Source organism: Carcharodon carcharias, chromosome 1, assembly GCF_017639515.1.
Source record: "Carcharodon carcharias isolate sCarCar2 chromosome 1, sCarCar2.pri, whole genome shotgun sequence".
NCBI classification, from domain to species: domain Eukaryota; kingdom Metazoa; phylum Chordata; class Chondrichthyes; order Lamniformes; family Lamnidae; genus Carcharodon; species Carcharodon carcharias.
The window spans coordinates 150,511,973-150,528,223 of record NC_054467.1 but is presented as its reverse complement, the minus strand read 5'-3'; the positions used below and the strand labels follow the sequence as shown (position 1 = coordinate 150,528,223).

Sequence of the window (16,251 nt, the reverse complement as noted above, 5' to 3'; positions counted from 1 at the left end):
AGAGACTAGGACTAGGACTAGGACTGAGGCCACAGCCTCAGAGTAAAGGGAAGACCTTTTAGAACAGAGATGAGGAGAAACTTCTTTAGCCAGAGAGTGGTGAATCTATGGAATTCATTGCCACAGAAGGCTATGGAGGCCAGGTCATTGAGTGTATTTAAGACCGAGATAGATAGGTTCTTGATTGGTAAGGGGATCAAAGGTTAGGGGGAGAAGGCGGGAGAATGGGGTTGAGAAACTTATCAGCCATGATTGAATGGCGGAGCAGACTTGATGGGCCGAATGGCCTAATTTCTGCTCCTATGTCTTATGGTCTAAAATGAGTGGCAAGGCTTCTACTGCACATTATACTTTGGCTGTGTCTCCTGCTGAGATATCAGTGTATATGAAATGCAAAGAAAGAGCTGTAAAGTTGTAAAAAGCAAGAACACAAAAGGTTGCAAGGTGCTATGTTGGTCCCTCGTTCTGTTGATCAGTCTCATCATTCCCAAATGTACTGTCTCCTCCTGTACCTACATACTGCAGGCACTGGAGACTGTGCTCAAGAAAACATCCCATGCCACGTTACAAAAGTTTATATCAGAAAAAAAATTAACACCAAGCTGAAGAAGGAGGTATTAGGAAGGCTGAGGATTGGATTTTCAGGATATTAAAGAAGAGAATAAGATAGAGAAATGGAGCATTTTAGGGAGTGAATTCTAGAACATGGGTATTAGACCATTGAAAGAGTAGCCACCAGTGGTGGGGCAAAGGTAGAATCGAACGCATTAAAATCCAGAGTCAGAGGAATGGGGAGTTTGGGAAGCAATGTTATAGGTTTAGAGAAGGTTACCGAGATTTTAAAGGGTGAGTCCATGAAAGGATTTAAACACAAAGATGAGAAGTTTAAACTGCAGGCATCTGAGGCACTGGGAGCACATGTAGGCAGCAAAGGCTTGGGTCATAGGTGAGCAGGAGTCGGTGTGAGTTAGGATATGGCAGGAAGAGTTTTGGATGAGTTTAAAATGCAGGGGATATAATTTGGGAGGCCAGCCAGAAGGGCATTGGAAAAGTCACATCTGGAGGTAACAAAGGCATAGATTAGAGTTTCAGCATCAGATGGACTGAGGTAGGACCGAGCTTATAATGTTACTGAGCTGGAAGTAGGCTGCCTTTGTGATGGAGAGGAAATTGAGTCAGAAGCATCTAAGGGATTGATTTGACATCAAGATCACAAACAGTCCAGTTCAGCCTGAGATGGTGGTTAGGGAAAGGAACAATGGGGTGATGCTCAATGGAAATGAAATGAAAATGAAAGAGTTTGGATGGACGACAGTTTGCTGTTCAAAACATAATTTGCTAAAGGCATACGGGCAGGTAGATAAAGACAAAAAAGATCAATTGCAATTTGTGTTTTATAAATAGGGGAATAGAGTACAAGGGTAAAGAACCTAACGATAATTTTGTACACCGCAATAGGTAGGTCATAGCTAGAGCACTATGTGCAGTTTTAGGCGCCACCATTATAGAAAACACATTGGATCATTAAGTTCGTCCATTCGACAAACATTAAGACACACATAGCAATAACAAATTTATCTTAGTGACAGCCCACACGGATTAATGGATGCCTTTGATACACTGCTAAATTTATCAGGGTTTGGTTGGGCTCATGCACGAAGAAGGCAGAAGGTGACTGACTGCTACATACTGATATCTGTGATGACCTTAGCAGACGTCCTCTGGCGTCTGGAGGCCTGGAGAGACCCAGCCTGATAAGAGTCTCCTGCTCAGGGGCAGATGCATCCTCCTCGGCCTGAGCAGCTGGAGTGAATGGGGGGGTCACAGGCAGAGGGAAATTGGAGCGGCTCGACATGTATGGTGTGTCCTGAGAGGAGGCCCCCGGGGTATCCAGCTGACATTCATCCTCCCTGTGGGTGCCCAAGGGCCCTGACATGGCTCCTGCAGGAGATGGTGCACTTAGAGGAAGGTCAAGGTGCCTTGTCGCCTATATCTTGATGGTGCCTGCCATGGAGTCTAGGGCTGAGCGCAAATCCGCCAAGACCTGCTAGACCAAGGTGACTGTGGTGGTCGCGATCTCAGCAACGTCCTCCTCAAATTGCGTGAGGGCAGTGATGTTAGCCATTCCTCTCCTGGTCTGTAATATTTCCCGCCTGTTGTGAGCAAGTTTGCCCTGGATGCAGACAGAAGAAAGGCACGTGCTGAGATGGGATGGAGCATAGGTTGGGAAAAATGTATGTCCTCTTTGTATGGTGAGCCCTCCCCAGAAAGAGCTGAGGATGGAGTGTGAGCAACATGATGGATGTGATGGTGGTGATGTGAAAGTTTCCATGAGACAATTGATGGTGATATGTGTTCCCTGCTTATAATTGTTTGAGATTCCTGAAGAGAGTAGCCATTGATGCCATGATGAGAGTTTGATATTGGAGGGAGCTGAAGGATAACTTACCCTGGTGGAGCATGTGAGATCCTCTTTCTACACTGGATGGTATTTCTAGTGTGGCTGCCAGCCACTCTGACACCCCCTGTGATGGCCTCCCATGCCAGAGAAGGGAGGCTGGTGTGCTTCCTAGATCCATCCCTGGGATACAGGGCATCTCTGTGCACCCGCACTCGTCTGATCAGGGCCTTGAGGGTGTGGTGGGCGAAGAGGGATGCTGCCTTCTTCTTGAGGTTTGCAGCTGTCTCCTTCTGGCTCGATGACATCTCTATGCATGTCCTGAAGACAGGTGGGCTGAAGAAAGTGAGATGTGTGTGCTCGGGTGTCATTTAAAAATTGAATCATATTTAACTATGATTCAGTCCGATACTCACCTGTGCATTATTAATGATGTCTAAGTGCAGAATCGGGCGTGAGTAACTGCCATTTTGAACAGCAGGGTAGGCACTACCAAACCTGCCCACCACCACACATAGTCACAAAAACTCTGCCCAATGTCTTATCCTCAGTATCTTAGCTAATAACCTGTAGTCCCAATTTACCTGATTTACCCATCACTTTTTTTAAGAAGGAGTTAATGAGCACAACATTAATTATTTTGCCAGCTGATAGCTTATTCCACATATCTAATGCTCCAGAGAAAAATTAAAACCCTTTACCCCTCCATTGTTCTTTGAAGCTTGGTATTTATGTCCTCAAATCGTGAGTTAACATTTCGTGTCGATGACGTTTTGTCAGAACTGAGAAAAGTTAAGAGGTGTAAGAAGTTTTACTGAAACAGGAATGATTTTGGAGGGAGGGAAAGAACAACAGGGAAGGTCTGTCATGGGGAAAGGACAGGAGAGATTAAATGACAAAAGGAATGATGGTGTAAGGCGAAAGGGGATGGTTATGGGACACAAGCAGAATCATCACCAACAACTGTCTGCAAAATGGGAGCAGAAGTTCTGATCTGTATTGTTGGATTCAATGTTGAGTCTGCAAGTCTAAAGAGCCTAATCAAAAAATGATGTGTTGTTCCTCGAGCTTCCATTCAGCTTCATTAGAGCTGCTTAGGTCAGAGTGGGAGACGAGCAGAGAATTAAAATGACAAGCAACAGAAAGCTTAGTGTCACGCTTACAGACTGAAAGGAGCAAGGCAATCACTTAATCTGTGTTTGATCTCCCCAGCGCAGAGGAAACTACATTGTGAGCAGCGAATACTAAATTGACAGAAGTACAACCATCTTACCTCACCCTATTTGCCCTTGAGAAGGTGGTGTTGAACCACCGTCTGGAACCGCTGAAGTCCATGTGATGTAGGTATTCCCTCCAGTGCTGTTAGGAAAGGAATTCCAGGATTTTGACCCAGCAACAGTGAAGGAACAGCGATATAGTTCCAAGTCAGGATAGTGTGTGACTTGCAGGTGGTGGTGTTCCTGTGTGTTTGCTGCACTTGTCCTTATGGGTGGTAGAGATCATGGGTTTGAAATGTGCTGTCGAAGGAGCCTTTGCGAATTTCTGCAGTGCATCTTGTAGATGGTACACACTGCTGTCATTGTGCGTTGGTGGTGGAAGGAGTGAATGTTTAAGGACGTGGATGGGATACCAATCAAATGGGCAGCTTTGTCCTGAATGGTGTTGTGCTTGTTGAGTGTTGTTGGAGTTTCATTCATCCAGTCAACTGGAGAGTATTCCATCACTTTCCTGACTTGTGCCTTGTAGTTGTTGGACAGGCTTTGAGGAGTCAGGTGGTGAGTTACTTGCCACAGAATCCTCAGCCTCTGACCTGTTGTTGTATCCACTGGCTGGTCCAGTTCAGTTTCTGGTCAATGATAACCCTGAGGATTTTGATGGTGGGGAACTCAGCGATGGCAATGCTGTTGAATTTTGAGAGGGTATGGTTAGATTCCATGTAGGCACAGAGATAAACACTGCAATCAACAGCAATCAACCCAATTAAGGAAAGGTCACTGTGGAAGCAGCTGAAGGTGGTTAGGCCGAAGACACTACTCTGAGGGACTCCTGCAACAATGTCCTGGGCCTGAGATTATTAGACTCCAACAACCACAACCATCTTGCTTTGTGTTAGATACAATTCCAGCCAGTGGAGAGATCCCCCCACCCCTCACCTCACTCCATTCCCATTGACTTTAATTTTATTAGGGTTCCTTGATGCCACACATGCAAGACCTGGGCAACATTCAGGCTTGGGCTGCTAAGTGGCAAGCACCATTCATACTACACAAGTGCCAGGCCATGACCATCCCCAGCAAAAGCGAACCTAACCATCTCCCCTTGACATTCAACAAATACTACCTTGATGTCAAGGGAAATCAAGGGCAAATGTTATCGGGCCCATAACCTTTGCTCTGTCCAGTACGCTGTCTTTCCTGTTATCATGTGGAATGAGTTAAATTGGCTGAGGCTTGACATCTGTGATACTGGGGACCTCTGGAGGAGGCTGAAACAGATGATCCACTCAGTGCCTCTAGCTGAAGATGGTTGAAAATGCTTCAGGTTTGACTTTGCTGAGCATGCTGTGCTCCCCAATCGTTGATGATGGGGATGTTTGTGGAGCCTCCACCTCCCATTAGTTGTTTAATTGTCCACCACCATTCACAACTGGATGCAGGATTGCAGAGTTTTCTTATGTGGGATCACTTAGCTCTGTTTATAGCAATGCTGCCTCTGTGGTTCAGAATTCAAATAGTCCTGTGTTATAGTTTCACCAAGTTGGCACCTTATTTTTAGCTATGCCAGATGCTGCTACTGGCATGCTGTCCTGCACTCCTCACTGAATCAGGACCGATCCCTTAGCTTGATAGTAATGGTAGTGTGAAGGATATGCCAGGCCATGAAGTTACAGATTGTGGTTGAATGCAATTCTGCTGCTGCTAATGGCCCACAGCCCAATTTTGAGCTGCTAGATCTGATCTGAATCTATCCCATTTAGCACGATGGTAATGCCACACAGCATGACAGACAGTATCCTCAGTGTGAAGATGGGATTTGCCAATGCTGTCATGAACAGATGCATTTATGACAGGTAGATAGGTGAGGATGAGTTCAATTCAGTTTATTCTTCTGTTGGTTCTCACTGCCTGCCACAGGCCCAGTATGATAGATGTATCCTTCAGAACTCCGCCAGTACAGTCAGTAGTGGTTCTACTGAGCCCGTCTCAGTGATGGATATTGAAGTTCCTCACCCAGAGTACATTTTGTGCTCTTACTACCCCAGTGCTTCTTCCAAGTGGTGTTCAACATGGAGGAGCACTTATTCATCAGTTGAGGGAGGGTGGTAGGTGGTAATCAGCAGGAGATTTCCTTACCCATATTTGACCAGATGCCATGAGACTTCATGAGGTCCAGAGTCAATTTTGAGGACCCCCTGGGTCAGTCCCTTGTACTGCACCTCGACCTCTGGTGGGTCACTCCTGCCACTGGGACAAGACATAACCAGGGATGGCAGTGGGGATGTCTGGATCATTGGCTGTGAGGTATGATTCATTCATTACGACTATATCAGACCAGCTTGTGGACAGCCCTCCCAATTTTGGGGCAAGGCCCCAGGTGTTAGGGCGGTGGACTGTGCAGGTTTGAGTGCGCCTTTGTTATATCCAAAGCCTAGGTTGATGCCTGATGGTCTGTCTGGTCTTATTTATATTTGGCTTTTCCGTTGGGGTTTGATATAACTGAGTGGCTCGCTAGGCCATTTCAGAGGGCAGGTAAGAGTCAACCATAGCAACGTCTTTTATTTAGAGGAAATAGCGGAATTGAAGCAGAGGTTGTTCAATGTGAGAATATGGGCGGAATCATGTTGAGGTCTCAGGCTGAGAGCCAGTGAGGGACCTGTTTTCCAGAGGGTGTGCTGGACCATATGCCAATCAGGCAGCGGCAAGGCCAGCGGCTGACCTTCCTCTGGAATCAGGACCCGGGGACAGAAGTCTTGTCTAGCGAGAGAGGCCGGTAGCTCTTGCACTCAGCACTGCCATGTAAGGGGCCATGGCTGCTGCCAGTAGAACACCCCTCAGAGTCCCAGAATTATGAGGTGACCCAGGACAAAGGTCACCTGATTTGGTGGCAGATGAGGGGAGGGTTGGGTTTCACGGGGTGGTGGTCACTGAAGAGGGTTGCAGGGGTTTGGAAGCAAGGGAAAGTGGCTGCTCCTCAGAAGCCCCCACCCTTCCCAATGTCCAGGCCCTAGATTAAGCTCTATATGTCTTTGATCAAGAGAGCCCCCCCACCACCCTCAGAGGTGACAAGCTGCCTGCATAGTGACAGGCCCACCTGCAGCTGGGTTAATCCCAGCAACAATGGGATGAGGCCCTTAAGGGCCTCAATTGACAGTGGGGTGGGAAGTTCTACCATGGGCCTGCCCACCCAGAACTTAATTTGAGCAATGGCAGGAAGGTGGCAGGGCGCAGGTATGCCACCATCCTATCTAAGTACCTGTCCTTCCCATCTCCAAGCTCACAACCAGAGACAGAACAAGATTCCACCCAAGTTCAGCCAAGCAGAGGAGGGTAATGGTGGATGGAGACTGATTGGGCCTCTGTTCAAGGAGGAAACAGAGAACTCTCAGACCATCCTGATGGGGATGGATTTGTAGAGAGATTGGGCGTCCATGGTATAAAGGACTCCTGACCTGGAGGTGATGCTAAAAGATTTCAGCTTTGTGACAAGCTTGTAATTCATTGAGGTGAAGAAATGAGGGGATGAATCTGAGGCCTTTGCTGTGGACAGATCATTTAAGGTCAGAAGTGAGAAATCAAAAAGGCAGAGAAAATACAGCAATGGATGAAATTAAAAGAAAGGATGGGATCAGAGAAAGCAGGTGCCCCCACTTTGCAGGATACCATCCTTCAGTCCGCAAGTGTGATCCTGACTTTCCAGCAGTCTGCGATTTTAATTCTATGCCCCACTCCCGCACTGACCTCTGTCCTCAACCTGCAACTTTGTTCCAACAAAGATCAACGGAGCCTTGAGAAATAGCATTTCATCTTTCGACCGCAAGATTTACAGGCTTCCAGACTCAATTTTGAGTTCAACAATTCCAGATAATAACCACTGCTCCCATTTATTTCAATAGAAGCTATTGATGATTCTGCTTTCCCATTTAAATCACTTAATGTTTAACACTTTTAACATTTTCTTTTGCCTTGCACCATCATCCCTTTTGACATTTAAGAATTAAGCCAGAAACAAAATACTGCGAATGCTGGAAACCTGAAACAAAACAGATTTGATAGGGGGCGTTCAAAATCATGAAGGGTCTGGACACAGTAGATAGAGAGGAATTGTCCGCATTGCTGGAAGGGTTGTAAACCAAAGGACTCTGATTTATAGTGAATCACAAAGAACCAATGGCGACATGAGGAAAAACATTTTTACACAGGAAGTAGTTAGGATCTGGAATGCGCCGCCGGGCAGTGTGGTGGAGGCAGGGTCAATCAGGGCTTTCAAAAAGAAATTGGATAAGTACCTGAAGAGATAAAATTGCAGGGCTAGAGGGACTGGGTGGGGGGGGAGTGAAACTAGCTGAGTTGTTCTTGTTCAGGGCTGAATGGCCTCCTTCTGTGCTGATTCTGTGAATCTTTCCTGCCTTCCACACTACCACATAAATTCCCTTTTGTCCTTTCCCCACCCACACCCCCCCCCACTTTCCTTGAAAAACTCAGCAGATCTGGAAACTCTGAAGAAGTCATACAGACTCAAAACGTTAACTCTGTTTCTCTCCCCACAGATGCTGCCAGACCTGAGTTTTTCCAGCATTTTCTGTTTTTATTTCAGATTTCCAGCATCTGCAGTATTTTGCTTTTACCCCCTTCTCCTTGCCCCTGTACCAGCTTAAAACCTGCGTTACTTCTCCTGTTCCGATGAAAGGTCTTGGAACTTTGGGCTGAATTTTCCCGGCAGGTTTGGAGTTGCGGGGGGTGGGAGCGCCAAGAAAATGGTGGGGGGGTCGCCGCATCGGGATGGCTCCCCAATGCATTCCCGCTGCATCAGAACTTTCCCGGGCAGGGCTGGAAAACCGGCTGGAGAGGCTGCCCTCTCCATGGAGGCAGGCAGTTAATTTGTATAGCCAATGACCCAATTAGAGGTGATTTTGTGGCCTCGTCAACATTTTCCCAGTGGCAAACTCATAACATGGCCACCAGCTCAATGCAGGCGGCCTCTCTGCAGCAGGCCCAGGATCCTTTGGAGTCGGACCAGCCATGTTGCAAAGAGGGAGCTACGTTCATGAAAGGCCACAATCGTGGCCAAGACCAATCTATCAGAGGGGTTTCCTCACCATCTCAATTCACCTACCTGTCTATATCCTGACTATTTAATTAACGACATGCAGGCCTGCGAGGTCAGCCCCATGCTGAGAAGGCTTCTCAGACCCCGACCCGCTTCAGTAGCGCCAACCTCTCCTGGTGGGGCTGCCGAGGCCGTAGAACTGCGAGCCCGAGATTGGGTCGGCAGCATGGACAGGACAGTAAGCTCAGAGGCAGCCAGTTCCGAGGAGAGTCCGGAAATGTTAACTCTGTTTCCCTTTCCATAAATGTTGCCAGACCTGCTGAGTTTTTTCTAGCACTTTCTGAGCAGAATTTTTCATCCCACGGGCAGGCACATGCCCAACCAGGAGTAAAATAGTGCGCGATGACGTCGGGCGAGCGTTCCAACGTCATTACACACTCACCCGATATTTCACTCGGTGAGTGTGCATGGGAGCCGGTGCAGCGGCCTCCATTAATTAAGTGGCCACTTAACGCCCCTAACAGTCCAATTGACTGAGATTTTTCCCTGCCCATGTGATTTTCTTGTTGCACGGGCAAAATGGGCAGGCAGCCAGCCAACATTTTCACAAGCCTCATCCAAAGCAGGGTAAAAAGGGTCAGCAGCATTGCCAGTGTGAGTAGTGAGAAGTTTTGGAGATAGATTGCTGCTGGTTGCTTATTGGTACTTGGCAGTTTCACCTTCATTCAGGGCTTCATGCTTTGCATTTCCAGGCTTCATTTCAGGACTCATTGCAGTCTGCCAGGCCCCCGGAGGATTTAGGCCATGTGAACCCTTGCAGATATCAAACAGTCTTCCATTACCCTGGTAATGGGGATTGTGGTCTCCGGTGGAGGCACTTCCTCCTGAGGAAGAGAGGGGCAGAAGGGAGAGGAAGCCAGGTGTCCCAATGCAGCTTCCAGGGGAGGACCTGCAAAAGGAGAGGCGCAAGCACAAGGGGCGCAGGGCCAGCAGGGAATCCAAGGCGCAAGGGGCCGAGAAGACACCACTATCCTGCTGCCAGGGTTTACAGGCGGTGATGGAACTACCTCAATATATCTGAGGTGCAATGGCAAAGGAGGCTCTGCCTCTCAAGAAATACAGTGACCTCTACTTATCAGATGATTGGCCCTGAGATCAGCTCTGACTGTGTGGGTGGACACCCCATGCCAGTGGCTCTGAAGGTCACAGTGGCCCTCAACTTCTATGCCTCCGACTCTTTCCAGCGGTCAGTGGGTGATTTGTGTGGATTCACCAAATCAGCTGTTCACAGTCTTGTTAAGCTGGTGACAGAAGCTCTATTTAGGCGGGTACTGACCTTTATTCTTTACCGTAATGATGAGGCCAGCCAGGCTGAGTGAGCCAGAGGCTTTGCAGTGATTGCTGGGTTCCCCTGCATCCAGGGTGCAATTGACTGCACACATTTTTTATTCATTCGCGTGATGTGGGCTTCGCTGGCTGGGTCAGCATTTATTGCCCATCCCTAGTTGCCCTTGAGAAGGTGGTGGTGAGCTGCCTTCTTGAACCACTGCAGTCATGTGCTGTAGGTACACCCACAGTGCTGTTAGAAAGGGAATTCCAGGAGTTTAATCCAGCAACAGCGAAGGAACAATGATATATTTCCAAGTCAGGATGGTAACTTGGAGGGGAACCTCTGGGTGGTGGTATTCCCATCTATCTGCTGCCCTTGTCCTTCTAGATGGTAGTGATTGTGGGTTTGGAAGGTGGCCATCAAGGCGCCAGCAGTCAGCTGGGTGCCTTCATCAACAGGAAGGGATTCCACTCCATCAGTGTTCAGAAAGTGTGTCATCACAAGATGCAGATTCTGCAAGTCTGTGCCAGATACCCAGGCAGCTCCCATGATGCATACATCCTGAGACACTCTTGGGTGCCAAAGTTCTTCAGTGCTCCAGCCCGACTGGATGGATGGCTCCTGGGTGACGAGGGCTTTCCCGTGAAGCGGCAGTGCATGACACGCCTCTTCACCACTCAAGAACAGAGGCAGAGAAGCGTTACAATAGGAGTCATGCCTCCACAAGGGCAGTGGTAGAGAGGACTATAGATATTCTCAAGATACACTTCTGATGCCTGGACCATTCAGGGGGTGCACTGCAATACCCCCCAGAGTGGGTGTTGCTGATAGTTGTTGCATGCTACGCTCTCGACTATCTGGCACTGGCAAGAGGGGACCCACTGGAGGAAAAGGATCTTGATGCAACTGCACAGGCCACAGAGGATGAATCCAGTAGTGGGTCCAAAGAGGGGCACAGTGAGGAGAATTCTGAGGGCAAGGAGTCAGACTTCGGTAACCTGCAGGGAGGCAGGGATGCCTTGATCCAATGCTCCTTCAGCTAGGCTACTGAAGATCAGCTTCAACCGCATGCCAGGGCTGCCACCTCTATCCCAGATATCTGAAAGGACCCTTTCATTTGAACACAGAACACTCAGTGCCTGTGCAATAAAGTTCAGAGCCACCTATGTCCAGCATTACATACTGACATTCCCCGCACCAATGGAATAAAAAGGTGACACATACTCAGGCCATGACGATAAAAACATAATTTATGTCATTCTGACAGTTCAATAATATTTACATAAAAGTTTCTGCTATTCAACATCAGACCAGTAAACAAACAAAAATTAACATAAAATCACCCTTGACCAGTCCCTCTTATGTTCATAGTGCCTTTAACTTACGTTTGCGAGTGCTACATCTAGATGCTCCCTCCTCATTGGCACCAGCATTGGAGACAGCCTGCTCACTCTGCTGTCTTGTTGGCCTTGATGTCCTTTGGCCAGTGGAGCCCGCGCTGGCCCCGCCTGGGAGATACTGCCATAGCTGCTATCTCCCCAGTCACTGCAGCCTAATCAGATGCCATGATCACTGGCAGGGGGGCAGAGGAGCTGCTGCCGTCATTCAGAGCACCCTGAGAGGAGCCCGCAGAGACAACCAGCAGCTTGTGCACCAACGTCAGGTTGCTTGGACATCCCTGCTCGCCATTGATGGATGGGCGCCAAGTTGGAATAGTGGGTGCCTCATCCATCTCCCACATTGAGCACCAGAGGTCAGTGCCTGTGTGAGGGCTTACAGGTCCGAGCGCAACCCCATGAACCCTTCATTCTGTCCCTGAAGCTGCCACTCTATGAGATTTGCCACTCTCAACGGAGGAGGCAGCACGCTCGGCCTTGGTGATCAACACAGTGCTCATGCTCTGTATGGACTCTACCATCCTGGAGACCATGGCATGCATACCCTTATGGATCTCTGCCAGATCCTCCCGTACATCTTGTTAGACATCCAGCATCTGCTGCCTAATGGATGACTCCAGGGGCTCATCATCAGCCTTTGACTGAGCATTGCCCTGGTCCCCACCAGCCTTCTGACTGCCAGCACCCTGGCCACTCTCTGCCTCCACTTGCTTCTCAAGCGATTGTGAAGTGCCCTCATCAACGTGCACCAAGATACTAGCCGCCGCTCTGATGCCCACCGAGATGCTTGTATCTGCGCTGGTGCCTGCTTCAGAGAGGTGTGACGCAGGTGTAAATGATGCCCAGTGGTCCTCCAGTGTCAGGGGCAGCCCTTCGGGGTCCGGAGCGCAAACGCCTCCTGGCGAACCTAAAAGTGAGTCAAGGACATGTCATTAGTTAAAGCCATCACACTGTCATTGTGCATACCAGGCACTCTGATGAGACCATGGAGATCTGCATCATGGTGCCCTCGTCTTCCAATGATCAATGGGGAATCCAGGTTCGAGGCTCTCATTAATGAAGAGACTGCACTAGAATGGTTGCAACATCTGAAAGTCTCACCTCTGTGCACTGCACTCTTACCTTTGTCTGGCACCCCTGCCTCTCCACACCTAGTTGCAAATGGGGCATGCCGGCTCTAAAGCTCCAGGGCATCTTGCTCATACTTCATGGGGATTATGAGGCTAGCAGGACCTTTGCAACCTTTCTATATTGTTGTGGGCCGTCTTCTCCTGAAGCGACAGAGGAACATTGATTAGTCCTCTCTGTACCTGCAGCACAATTGCAGTCTGGCCAATCCCAGCTGAGGAGCATCTGGCAGGGCACATCCAAGTTGTAGTCAAGCCAGAGGGCACTCAGTCCAAGCAGCCAGGGCTCACCCCCTTGGACAGCTCCAGTGTGATTGACACTTGGCACTCAGACTCTAGCACCCCTGAGGCGCACGGAGAGACGGCCAGACCTTAACACATTTGCAAACTAACCTATGGCAACACGGTGCTCACACTTCCTGTGCGCAAGTCATTGAACCGGTAACGCACCAAGGAGCACCGCACCACATCACAGCTGCAGATCAGTATTGCCACCTCCTCCCATGACCTCTTGGTGAGGTTTGGTGGCCTCCTCCTCCCATCCTTGGGGACAAAGGTGTCCCTCCTAGCTCCCACCTCCTCCAGGAGGACAGCGAGGCACTCATCAGAGAAGCGGTGGGAGGGCCAAATGCCCACCCAACCTGTTTTCAAGAAGGAGTTAGATATAGCTCTTGGGGCAAAAGGGATCAAGGATATGGGGAGAAAGTGAGAGCAAGTTATTGAGTTGGATGATCAGTCATGATCATAATGAATGGTGGAGCAGGCTTGAAGGGCCAAATGGCCAACTCCTTGAATGTTATGTTATTACAGAATCACAGAGCAGAAGAGGTCCTTCCGCCCATCAAGTCTGCACAAACATGTGAGAAACACCTGACCTACCTACCTAATCCCATTTACCAGCACTTGGCCCATAGCCTTTAATGTTATATGCCAAGTGCTCATCTAGGTACTTTTTAAAGGACGTGAGACAACCCGCCTCCATCACCCTCCCATGTAGTGCATTCCAGACCGTCACCACCCTCTAGGTAAAAAGGTTTTGCCTCACATGCCCCCCTAACCCTCCTGCCCCTCACCTTGAACTTATGTTCCCTTGTGACTGACCTTCAACTAAGGGGAGCAGCTGCTCCCTATCCACCCTGTCCATGCCCCTCATAATCTTGTACACCAAGATCAGGTCGCCCCTCAGTCTTCTCTGCTCCAACTAAAACAACCCAAGTCTATCCAACCTCTCTTCATAACTTAAATGTTTCATCCCAAGCAACATCCTGGTGAATCTCCTCTACACCCCCTCCAGTGCAATCACATCCTTCCTATAATGCGGCGACCAGAACTGCACACAGTATTCCAGCTGTGGCCTCACCAAGGTTCTATACATGACCTCCCTACTTTTGTAATCTATGCCTCGATTGATAAAGGCAAGTGTCCCACATGCCTTTTTCACCACCCCACTGACATGCCCCTCTGCCATCAGAGATCTATGGACACATATGCCAAGGTTCCTTCGTTCCTCAGAAAGTCCTAGTGCCATGCCGTTCATTGAATACTTCCTTGTCAAATTACTCCTTCCAAAATGTATCACCTCATTTCTCAGGGTTAAATTCCAACTGCTCATTTGACCATCCCATCTATATCTTCCTGTAGCCCAAGGTACTCAACCTCACTGTTAACCACCCAGCCAATCTTTGTGTCATCCACAAACTTACTAATCCTACCCTCTATATAGTCATCTATGTTGTTTATATAAATGACAAATAATAGGGGACCCAGCACAGATCCCTATGGTATGCCACTGGACACTGGCTTCCAGTCACTAAATCATCCTTGTCATCACAGTCTGCCTCCTACAACTAAGCCAATTTTGAATCCACCTTATCAAATTACCCTGTATCCCATGTGCTTTTGCCTTCTTTATAAATCACCCATGTGGGACCTTGTCAAAGGCTTTGCTGAAATCCATATAAACTACATCAACTGCACTACTCTTATCTACACACCTGGTCACCTCCTCAAAAAAATCAATCAAATTTGTTAGGCAAGACCTCCCTCTGACAAAGCTATGCTGACTATCCCTGATCAAACCTTGCCTCTCCAATGGATATAGATTCTCTCCTTCAGAATTTTCTCCAATAGTTTCCCTACCACTGACATGAGATTCACTGGCCTGTAGTTCCCTGGCTTCTCTCTACAAACCTTCTTAAATAGCCGAATCACATTAGCTGTTCTCCAATCCTCTGGCACCTCCCCCGTGGCCAGAGAGGAATTAAAAATTTGGGTCAGAGCCAATGCGATTCCCTCCCTTGCCTCCCTCAGCAGTCTGGGAAACAAATCATCCGGACCTAAAGTTTTGTCCACTTTTAAGCCTGCCAACACCTCCAATACCTTGTCACTCCCTATATCAATTTGCTCAAGAACCTTGCAGTCTCTCTCCCCAAGTTTGATTCTCCTGCTCCTATTTTCTATGTTTCCCACCTGCCATGTCCAGCTGCATTTGGGTCCATACTACCGGCTCAGGGAACGTCCTCTGTGGCAGCCTTCCAGGGGCTGCGTGAGCTGCTTTTAAACTGGCCGCCGAGTCGCCATTGGACCCAGCGGCCAACAGACCCCTGCTCGGCTCTTCCCAGCCAGTGCGGAGCCTCGTTTCATGCTGGCTGGGCCTTAATTGGCCCGCCAGCATGAAATCGCAGTTGGGGCCCAATCACGGGCGACGGTCCGTTTTGTGGCTGCTCCTGGGCCCACCCGGTGAAGGGAAAATCCAGCCCCCTGTTTTTATTTCAGGAGGCCGCCTCCTGGAAGATTGTGATGCTGGCCCGGGGCTCAGGATCCCCATTTGGGCCCAACGCAGGAAAATTCTGCCCATTAAGTATCTCTTGTCACAGAATTTGCCTGAGCTGCTGAGCATTTCCAACATCATCTGGTGTAGTACAGGAATACAGGTCACAAAGGTTCTTTTAGTTTTAGGTTTTCACCATCTGCAATCTTTTGTTTCTGACTTAACAGAAACATCTCAGAATTTAAACGCCAAAACACCTGGGTCTGGTGTTCCACTCCTGTGTGTCTGCCACTGATTCTGGGTGCAATCTACTGCCAGGCTGGGGGATATGTCAGACTCGTGTTAATGGTGGCAGGTGCCGCACATTTTCAAGGACCTCTGGGTGACCTACTCCTAGGGTGGGTGGAGTGGGGGGTGGTGTTTAAAGGGGGCAGGGGTTACAGGAATATCGATGTTCTGCTCTTTCCAACTGACTGTTGAGAGAGGATAGAGCTTGTTCCCTAAGTTCAGGAGAGGAACTGAAGGATCCTCGCATCATGAAACATTCTACCTGAAATCAGGAACTGTCTACAATGACAGAGAATGAGATATTCCTTCAGTCTCAAAGAATATAACATTCATACATATGAAGGAGTAAGGCATTCTACACAATAAGAGTGAGCAGCTGCAGTTCGATATGTTTGAATGCTATCCTTAGTTTACAATTCTGTTTGGGCTGAGCTGAAATTATTGCATTTTCTCATTTCTCATGTAAATATCTCAAATCCTTATCCCAAAAAACAATCAACGCTCTACAATTTTAAGCTACTGGCATCTAGTAAGAATATGTAGCTCGCATATGCCTGGTATGTTCCTTACTTTCTTTTTTTAAATAGACTGGGATGACTATCATTCATTTCAGTCAGAATGAATATTATACTTTAATATTTTGACATATACAATTGTTTAAATGAATTGAAATA

At 48.3% G+C, this 16,251-nt stretch overlaps 1 protein-coding gene across 1 annotated transcript in view; it reads right to left on the bottom strand.

The window, feature by feature from the left end:
- Window positions 1–2,047: 2,047 nt before the first annotated feature.
- Window positions 2,048–16,251, bottom strand: part of spata18 (spermatogenesis associated 18) — a 122,814-nt gene continuing 108,610 nt past the window's right edge. Inside the window, exons 14-19 of the mRNA XM_041183070.1 lie at window positions 12,936–13,160; window positions 12,150–12,299; window positions 10,554–10,671; window positions 5,752–5,862; window positions 3,100–3,180; window positions 2,048–2,201 (exon numbers count right to left, since the gene is read on the bottom strand). Of these exons, the coding sequence (XP_041039004.1) occupies window positions 2,048–2,201; window positions 3,100–3,180; window positions 5,752–5,862; window positions 10,554–10,671; window positions 12,150–12,299; window positions 12,936–13,160 (839 nt within the window). The remainder of the gene's footprint in view (window positions 2,202–3,099; window positions 3,181–5,751; window positions 5,863–10,553; window positions 10,672–12,149; window positions 12,300–12,935; window positions 13,161–16,251) is intronic.